The sequence below is a fragment of the Gekko japonicus genome, unplaced genomic scaffold (genome assembly GCF_001447785.1).
Source record: "Gekko japonicus isolate JY-2015 unplaced genomic scaffold, Gekko_japonicus_V1.1 scaffold5851, whole genome shotgun sequence".
Lineage (NCBI taxonomy): Eukaryota > Metazoa > Chordata > Lepidosauria > Squamata > Gekkonidae > Gekko > Gekko japonicus.
Genome location: NW_015175026.1, coordinates 7,655 through 17,246, shown reverse-complemented (window position 1 = coordinate 17,246; position 9,592 = coordinate 7,655). Strand labels below are relative to the sequence as shown.

Genomic DNA, 9,592 nt, shown 5'->3' with positions numbered 1-9,592 from the left:
ACCTGCTAGGAATCCCCCTGTTCTTCCCCTGAATGTCTCCGGTTTCTTAAAGAAAAGGAAACCGATAGGGTTTCCAACTTGAAGATCTCCCAGAATTACAACTGATCCCTAGTTGACGGAGACTGTTTCATTTCAAGTTCCCTCTCCCCTTCCCACTAAACGGCCGGGCAATCCAGAATAGGAACAGAAATTTGTAAGTTGCCGCCTTGGATCCTTTTACTCTGGTTTTATTTCTTATCAACTGTATAAAGGTAAAGGTTCCCTTGCTCGAAAGCCAGTCGAGTCCGACTCTAGGGTTGCGGTGCTCATCTCTGTTTCAAAGCCGAAGAGCCAGCGCTGTCTGAAGACGTTTCCGTGGTCATGTGGCCGGCATGACTAAAAACCAAGGCGCACGGAACGCTGTGACCTTCCCACCAAAGTGGTACCTATTTATCTACTTGCAATGTCTTGCTTTCGAACTGCTAGGTTGGCAGGAACTGGAACTAGAGACGGGAGCTCACTCCTGTCATGCGGCACCCGGGTCTCGAACTGCTGAACTACTGACCTTCCACAGCTTGCAGTTCAGCGTCTTAACCACTTGAGCCACCGCAGCTCCAACTGTATACGGATATTTTAAAATTTATATCTTGCTTCATGGCATTTTCACTAACCAAATGTGTCTCAGAGCTGCTTGCAAACTACTTTCCCTTCCTCTCCCCACAACAGACACCCTGTGAGGTAGGTGGGGCTGAGAGAGCTCTTTCGAGAACTGCTCTTGACAGAACAGCTCTGAGAGAACGTGTGATTGACCCAAGGTCACCCAGCAGCTGCATGTGGAGGAGTGGGGAATCAAACCCGGTTCTCCCAGATTAGAGTCCGTGCGCTTAACCACGACACCAAACTGTGGTGTGGCAATAATAAATAATAAAGATCAGTTCCCCTGAAGAAAATGGCTACTTTGGAAGGTGCAATCTATGGCACCAAGAAAGAGAGAGAGAGAAAGAGAGAGAGATGCAGGAAAACAAAGTGAATATTCCAGACAATTGGTCAGTAGGAAGGAATACCATCATACCTTCCAGGGTACTAGCCAATTAAGTATGACAGCCATCGGGAAGACTGACAAGACCTTGGTACTTGACGAACATACGAGATTTTAATTGCGTTGCAATTGAATCTCTTCCTTTTCAGAACGAAAGGATAAATGGGGCAGCTCCAATGTAAACTTCATAAACTACCCTGGCCCCGAAGTTACATTCTGTTCCGCTCCATCCATTTCAGCGGGAGAAATTTGAGGCCAGGCATTCAATCAATAGGAATGAAAAGCGCTTCTTTTGGCGGAGGGCCCGTGTTCCCGGAGCATTTTGCCATTTCCCCTTGATTGACAACATCCTCCCGGAACATACCCTTGCGTCCACCACCGCGACGGTCACACAGTGCCTGGCCGAGCGCCCGTTTTGGCATTAAGGGAGATCCTGGGTCTTTTCTGACCCAGATTTTCTTTGCGTTGAGCTTTGCTGACAACTCCGAATAATGAGGTTGGTTGCTTTTGTTCTTTGTTCATTAAGCCGTTACTCTCTGCCGACGGCATGGACCAGAAAGGAAGCAGCAACCTGCTGATCTGGACCGCGCAGAATGAGAGTACAGGCCGCCTGAATCCAAAATGTCTGCCTTCGTGCCCTCCTGAAACGACGAGTGAACCAGAATAACACCTGTCACTCAACTGAAGCGGCACGTTACAGAATATCAGGACCCTCTGGCCGTCTTTCAAAGAGGAGGAGGAGGAGGAGATTGGATTTATACCCCACTCTTCACTCAAGAGTCTCAGAGCAGCTTACAAACTCCTTTCCCCTCCCCACAACGGACACCCTGTGAGGGAGGTGGGGCTGAGAGAACTCTTTCGAGAACTGCCCTTGAGAGAACAGCTCTGAGAGAACTTATGACTGGCCCAAGGCCATCCAGCAGCTGCATGTGGAGGCGCAGGAAATCAAACCCAGTTCTCCCAGATTAGAGTCCGCGCACTTAACCACTACACCAAACCGGCTGGTCCATCCTCTAACTGAGATAAGCTTCTCAAGAAACCTGCAGTGCAGGTTTGAGGTATTTCTGTCACCCCAGGAAAGATACTACCGTCACTTCCGGGGCCTGTGCGGCCAGCAGCTTGACTACAGTCCAGCCGTTGGTGGTGCAGACGCAAGGCCCGGAGGAGACGCTGACCATCTCCTGTGCCACCGATTGGCTGGGAGTGGTCTGACCTGCCATGATACATCCACTACCTCACTGCGCTACTCCAAGCAGTTGTTTGGATGGCCTGGTTGGAGAACCACCGTTGGGCAGCTGAGGTTCCTCAGGGCCCAATTTGAAAAACTTCAACCTGAATCATGGCTATCTGTAGACACCCCCTCCGCCCAAAGCTACAAGCTCCAGTACTACAGATACCTGTCTAACTAGTGATCCCCGGCCCGAAGAATATTCGGCTGTCCTCAACCTTTTTCGGCCCTGGCTCGGGCCTGGTGAAGCTCCCTGTCGAGTGAGACCTGGGCCCTGCAGGATTTGATGCAGTCTCGCAGGGCCTGTAAGACGGAGGTGTCCCACCATTGGTTTCTATCTGGGCTGGCTTCCTTTCCGTCCATTCCCCTCTCCCGTCAAACGGAATGATATTTACTCCCATCAAACTCTATGACATCTACTCCCCCAGAGTGTAGGGGCACTAGGCTGCGCTTCCCTTTTATGTGCCATCTTATTGGGGCCAGTAGTATTATTGTAAGAGGGTTTTTAAAATTAGTTTTAATTTATGAATACTGTTGTTACCCGCTCTGAGCCCTGTTTTACAGGGGAGGATGGGCTATATAGTCTATAAATACATAAATAGACGTCCTTTCACATCACCTGCTGGTGATACCACAGAATCCTAGACCCACAGAGCTGGAAGAAATTTTACATCTCTAAGTCCAACCCCCTGTTCTGTGCAGGATCAGCCTCGAGCATCCCTGACAAGGGTTTGTCCCGCCACTCCTTAAAGACCGCCCAGGGAGGGGGAGCGCACCACCTCCTGAGGCAGCTGATCCCACTGTGGCACAACTCTGACTGTCAAAACGTTTTCCCTAAGATCCAGCCGGTACCTTCCCGCCCTGAATTTAAACCCACGATTGTGAGTCCTCTCCTCTGCCGCCAACAGGAACAGCACCCTGCCCTCCTCCTCTAAGGGACAGCCCTTCAAAGACTTCGAGAGAGCCATCCTGTCCCCCCTCAACCTCCTCTTCTCCAGACTAAACAGTCCCAAATCCCTCAGCCTTTCCTCACAGGGCCTGTTCTCCGGGACTGAACCTGCGACCTTCTGCATGGAATGCTCTAGAACGGAGCCAGAGCTTTCCCCGCAGGTTCTTCTTGGCCTCCCGCAGCCTGTTTAGTTCTGTTATTCCCGAACGAGACGCTTCACTACGAAGCCTGCCAGAGTTTCGGCACTCAGCCTATCTAGTCGGTGGTGGCATAGCGGTTAAGGGCGTCAGCCTAGGCTCTAAAAGACCCAGGTTCGAATCCCTACTCGTGCCATGGAAGCTCCCTGGGTGACCTTGGGCCAGTCACGACTCTCTCGGCCCAGCTCACCTCACAGGGTTGTTGTGAGGATAAAACAGAGAGAAGGAGAAAGATGGAAGCCACGCTGGGTCCCTGTCGGCCAGAAAGGCGGGGAATAAATGAAGCGGAAGAAGGAGAGAGAAGAGATTGGGTTTATACCCCGCTCTTCACTACTCAAGGGAGTCTTAGAGTGGCTTACAAACTCCTTTCCCTTCCCCTCCCCACAACAGACACCCTGTGAGGTCGGTGGGGCTGAGAGAGCTCTTGACAGAAACTGCTCTTTTTCAAGGATTTGTGGCTTGCCCAAGGTCATCCAGCCAGGTGCAAGTGGAGGAGTGGGGAATCAAACCCGGTTCTCCCAGATTAGAGTCCGCGCACTTAACCACTACACCAAACTGATTGGACTTATACCCCACTCTTCACTACCCAAGGGAGTCTCAGAACGGCTCACAAACTCTTTTCCCTTCCCCTCCCCACAACAGACACCCTGTGAGGTCGGTGGGGCTGAGAGAGCTCTTTCAAGGACTGCCTTTTCAAGGACAGCTCTTGTCAGAACTATGGCTTGCCCAAGGTCACCCAGCCGCTGCAAGTGGAGGAGAGGGGACTCAAACCCGGCTCTCCCAGATCAGAGTCCGCACACTTAACCACCACACCAAACAGACAAATAAATAAACAGCCTGGGAGTGTAGGATTTACTGACATGCGCTTAATGATTTAACTAAAGCAAAAAGAGAGAGAAATTCTTCGTTTTATTATTCTGCGAGGTCCCCAAAGCTAGAAATCAGGAGGAGCAAGTACAGGCAACCGGACTGAGTTCCCCGATCACCAAAGAACGGGGGACCCCTGCAGGATCAGTCTTTCCACAAAGAAGGAACGAGGGAGAAGTAGGGGGGGGAAGGAACCAAAACAGAAGGAACAACTGAGAGAAGGGCGGTTTCCCAACTCCAAAAGAGGCCGGAGCCCTTTCCAAGTCCCAGAGCTGGCAAAGGATGCTGGGAGAGAGAGCCTGTTTTAGCTTCTTGGAGGTGGGAGGCGGTCCCCGCCCCTCCAGTGCACACAGGCTCCCTTTCTCCGCTCTGCACACTGCGGGCTCTGTTTGACTTCCCCCCCAGCGAGCCGGCGGGAGGATCGTGACATTTCGCTCTCGTGGGGGAGAGGCAAGGGGGGCATTATTATCGGCACACTGGCAATTTGTACAGGGTGGTTTGGACAGAAACGGAAAGGATGGGGCGGGGAAACAAACCCCCCCCCAAGCCGCCCAGCGGGGAGAGGGGAGGGTGCTGCTGGAAGAATAGACGTCCAGATGACACTTTCACGTATATGAGTTTCAGTCGGGTGGGAGACTAATTTAACTTATTTATACCCGGCCTTTCTCCACAGTGGGAACAAAAAAGGCTTACGTCGCCCTCCTCTCCTCGGTATCGCCCTCACAACAAGCCTGCGAGGAAGGTTAGGCTGAGAGATGGTGACTGGCCCAAGGTCGCCCGGCAGGTTTCCAAGGCACAAGCGAGGATTCGAACCTGGTTTTCTCAAATTCTAGTCCGGCACTTCAACCACTATACCACACTGGCTCTTTGAGGTTCCCCTCGGACAACACGAACGCAGTCCACACGGGACTCAAGAAACGTCCAAGTTTTGCTTCTTGACTGCGAAAATATGGGAGGAAGGGGCTGGCTTAACATCTGGGGGCCACAGTCCTGGGCTGAGAGCCAGTTTGGTGCAGTGGTTAGGAGCATGGACTCTAATTTCGGAGAACCAGGTTTGATTCCCCACTCCTCCACATGCAGCTGCTGGTGTGACCTTGGGTCAGCCACAAGTTCTCTCGGAGCTGTTCTCTCAAGGGCAGTCCTCGAAAAAGCTCTCTCAGCCCCACCGACTTTACAGGGTATCTGTTGTGGGGAGGGGAAGGGAAAGGAGTTTGTAAGCCGCTCTGAGACTCCTCTGGGTAGTGAAGGGCGGGGTATGAATCCAATCTCTTCTTCTTCAATCCCCCAGTCTTCCATATGCAGCTGCTGGTGTGACCTTGTGTCAGTCCCAAGTTCTCTCAGAGCTGTTCTCTCAGGAGCAGTCCTCGAAAGAGCTCTCTCAGCCCCACCGACCTCCCAGGGTGTCTGTTGTGGGGAGGGGAAGGGAAAGGAGATTGTAAGCTGCTCTGAGACTCCTTCGGGTAGTGAAAGACAGGGTATAAATCCAGTCTCCTCTTCTCTCCACTCCTCTGCATGCAGCTGCTGGTGTGACCTTGGGTCAGTCACAAGTTCTCTCAGAGCTGTTTTCTCTCAAGGGCAGTTCCCAAAAGAGCTCTCTCAGCCCCACTTACCTCCCAGGGTGTCTGTTGTGGGGAGGGGAAGGGAGAGGAGTTTGTGAGCCGCTCTGAGACTCCTTTGGGTAGTGAAGGGCGGGGTATAATCTCCTCCTCCTCCTCTTCTTCTTCTTCTGGGTTAGGAACTGGGAGGTCCAGGTTTATCTATTTATTTATTATTTTTGATTTGTAACCCGCCTTTCCTGCTCTGCCCTGAGAACTTGAGGGTGCGCCCATCATTCACTCCACCTCACCTAACTTGCTGGTGTAATAAAATGGCAGAAAGGAGACTGATGTAAGCCGGTTCAGGTCCCCGGTGCGGGGGGAAGGCAGGGTATAAACAACATGCTATAAAACCAAATAAAAATTGACTGTTTTCACTTGGTCGCACAGCAGCTGGAATCCGCTGGCCAGTTCTCTCTGCTGGGCAGGTCATCCCCGGACCAATTTCTCCCCGTCCTTCTCTCCCTCGGAACTGTTTCCCACAGGGATGTGCCGAGGCCTACCACAGCCCCCAGGCCCACTTGACGCCACTGCTTGCCTGAGGTAAAATGGCGGGGAAGGGGCCTGGGCGAACGCCAGAGAAGACCCCTGGAGAGTGGCTCGGGCTGCCTCTTGTCGCTGGTGACAGTTGTGGCGGCCACACACGGGCGGCCTCGCCTGTGGCGCAGTGCAGGCTTCCGGGAAGGAAGGCGCAGCACTGCCGCAGCAGTGACAGGCCGAGAAACGCTCCCTCCTGCGTGGTGCAGCCATCTGTGCGACTGAGTTTGGGGCTGGCGAGGCAGCCAATCCCTCTTCTCTGTCCCCCCAGCGTCTCTTTGTTCGTAGGGAGTGCTGGCCAAAGTCCTTCCACATGTGACACAGACTTTTTGGCTGCACTACACTGGAGGACGAAGAAGAAGAAGAGGAAGAAGAAGATGAAGAAGGAGGAGAAGGAGAAGGGGAAGAAGAAGATGAAGAAGGAGGAGAAGGAGAAGAGGAAGAAGAAGATGAAGAAGGAGGAGAAGGAGAAGAGGAAAAAGAAGATGAAGAAGATGAAGGAGAAGATGAAGAAGGAGAAGGAGGAGAAGGAGAAGAAGAAGAGGAAGAAGATGAAGAAAAAGAAGGAGAAGGAGGAGAAGGAGAAGAAGAAGAGGAAGAAGGTGAAGAAAAAGAAGGAGAAGAGGAAGAAGAAGAACATGAAGATGAAGGAGGAGGAGGAGGAGAAGAAGAAGAGGAGAGGAGGAGGAGGAGGAGGAGATTGGTTTTATAACCCGCCCTTCACTACCTAAAGGAGTCTCGGGGCGGCTTACAATCGCCTTCCCTTCCTCTCCCCACAACAGACACCCTGTGAGGTAGGCAGGGCCGAGAGAGCTCTGAGAGAACAGTGACTGGCCCAAAGTCACCCAGCAGGCCTCATGTGTCCCAAAGCAGCTTACAATCTCCTTCCCTTCCTCTCCCCACAACAGACACCCTGTGAGGTAGGCGGGGCTGCGAGAGTTCAGAGAGAATGGTGACTGGCCCAAGGTCACCCAGCAGGCCTTGTGTGTCCCAAAGCAGCTTACAATCACCTTCCCTTCCTCTCCCCTCAACAGACACCCTGTGAGGTAGGCGGGGCTGAGAGAGCTCTGAGAGAACGGTGACTGGCCCAAGGTCACCCAGCTGGCTTCACATGAAGGAGTGGGGAAGAAAACGCGGTTCTCCAGATTAGAGTCCACCGCTCTTAACCACGACACCACACTGGCTCTCCTAGAGATCCTGCCTAGGGAAGTTCTCCAAGCCTCTGCAGGTAAAGAAATGCAGAGATCTTCCAGTACCTCATCAGCAGAATTTGGGCAGCGTTCATAAACAGGACACACACACCCACCAGCAATACTTTCCAAAATTCCAGCAGCCTGATTCGTTGCCTCAGTCCGTGCAGGGTGTAAATCGCCTCTTGAACTGTGTTAAGAAAGATGAGGCGGTAACAGTTCTGAGGTGGTAAGAAGGGGCCGTACCACTTCAGAGGCAATGTGGTAGATTATTGTATCAGACTGGGATCAGAAGGACACGGGTTCAAATCCCGCTTTGTGGACAGACAGGCTGTAAGATGCGAGGAGAGAACTCTGAATAAACAGATAAACCTGAGTGCTCTTGGGAAGGTCTAGAATGAGGCACCTATTGAAAATTGGCCCTTAAGACTGGCTGGTTTATCCTCCAGTCTTCCTCCTTCTGCTAATGCCCCCCATAGATAGGGACTCTGGGGCAAGTGATGCTCTGTCATCTTGGTGCTTGGGGGGGGGGTCAACAGTGGGAGGGCTTCTAATGTCCTGGCCCCAGTGGTGGGCCTCCTGATGGCACTGGTATTTCTGGCCACTGTGTGATACAGAATGTTGGACTGGATGGGCCTTTGGCCTGATACAACATTGGCGTCTCTTATGTTCTTATGACACACACACACACCTACCAGCAATACCTGATCCGTTGCCTCAGTCTGTGTAGGGTGTAAATCGCCTCTTGAACTGTGTTAAGAAAGATGAGGCGGTAACAGTTCTGAGGTGGTAAGAAGGGGCCGTACCACTTCAGAGGCAATGTGGTAGATTATTGTATCAGACTGGGATCAGAAGGACACGGGTTCAAATCCCGCTTTGTGGACAGACAGGCTGTAAGATGCGAGGAGAGAACTCTGAATAAACAGATAAACCTGAGTGCTCTTGGGAAGGTCTAGAATGAGGCACCTATTGAGAACTGGCCCTTAAGACTGGCTGGTTTATCCTCCAGTCTTCCTCCTTCTGCTAATGCCCCCCTTCCCCCCACTCAAGAGTTGCTGAAGGGTAAAGATTACAACTGAGCCAGTTTAGTATAATGATTAGGAGCACGGACTCTAATCTGGGAGAACCGAGTTTGATTCCCCACTTCTCCACATGCAGCTGCTGGATGACCTTGGGTCAGTCACAAGTTCTTTCAAAGCTGTTCTCTCACGGACAGTTCTCGAAAGAGCTCTCTGAGCCCCACCTACCTCAGAGGGTGTTTGTTGTGGGGAGGGGAAGGGAAAGGGATTGTAAGCCACTCTGAGACACCTCTGGGTAGTGAAGGGGGGGGTACAAATCCAATCTCTTCTCCTTCCTGTAGAGGGATGAGGTGGTCCAGGGTATTGCAGGTGATAATTCCCATTTTTGAATACTTCCTTTTTTTAATAAAAAATCCCCTGCTAGTAGAACATTAGCAGCTCAGGAAGAAAGGTTCTCTCCCTGCTGTGCCCGTTTTCTCCTTGCAAGGAGCGATTATGGGAGGAGCATTCAAAATGGCTGCCCTCGCCACCGCTGTTGAGACAGTGTCCCCTTTCCCGGTCCGTCAAAGGCCTGAAGCCAGCCCTGGCAGGAGTACCTTGGATATGTAGTAGACACACTGCTGAAAGGTATACATGATGACTTCCTCAAGAACGGTCATGGCCTCCTCGCTGGTTGTGATCGTTAAGGAAAAAAGCGATTCCTTCGAACCTAAAAGAAACGGAAACAAAAGCAGTCAGAGCGTGGCCTCTGAACATAGAGCACAGTTCGAGCCAAAGCATTCATTTCTCAACAACTGATCTGTCGCCAGCTCGAGAAACCTCTTGGATGTAGAAATTTAGCATGTCAGGCTAGGGCCCTCTCCCTGAGATGCTAGCTTTCTCTATGCAGAGACTGCACGCGGAAGAGTATTGGATCATGCACGTTTATCACTCCCAGCTGACTCACAGCACACACGCCTGTCTGGCCAGATTTCCAAGAGAGAGCGAATGCC

General features: G+C 51.9%; 1 protein-coding gene across 1 annotated transcript in view; it reads right to left on the bottom strand.

The window, feature by feature from the left end:
* Positions 1 to 9,592, bottom strand: part of LOC107122163 (ras-associating and dilute domain-containing protein-like) — a gene marked incomplete at its 3' end in the record, with an annotated part of 36,626 nt that overhangs the window by 22,274 nt on the left and 4,760 nt on the right. The window contains exon 3 of the mRNA XM_015425190.1: positions 9,197 to 9,309. Within this exon, the coding sequence (XP_015280676.1) occupies positions 9,197 to 9,309 (113 nt within the window). The remainder of the gene's footprint in view (positions 1 to 9,196; positions 9,310 to 9,592) is intronic.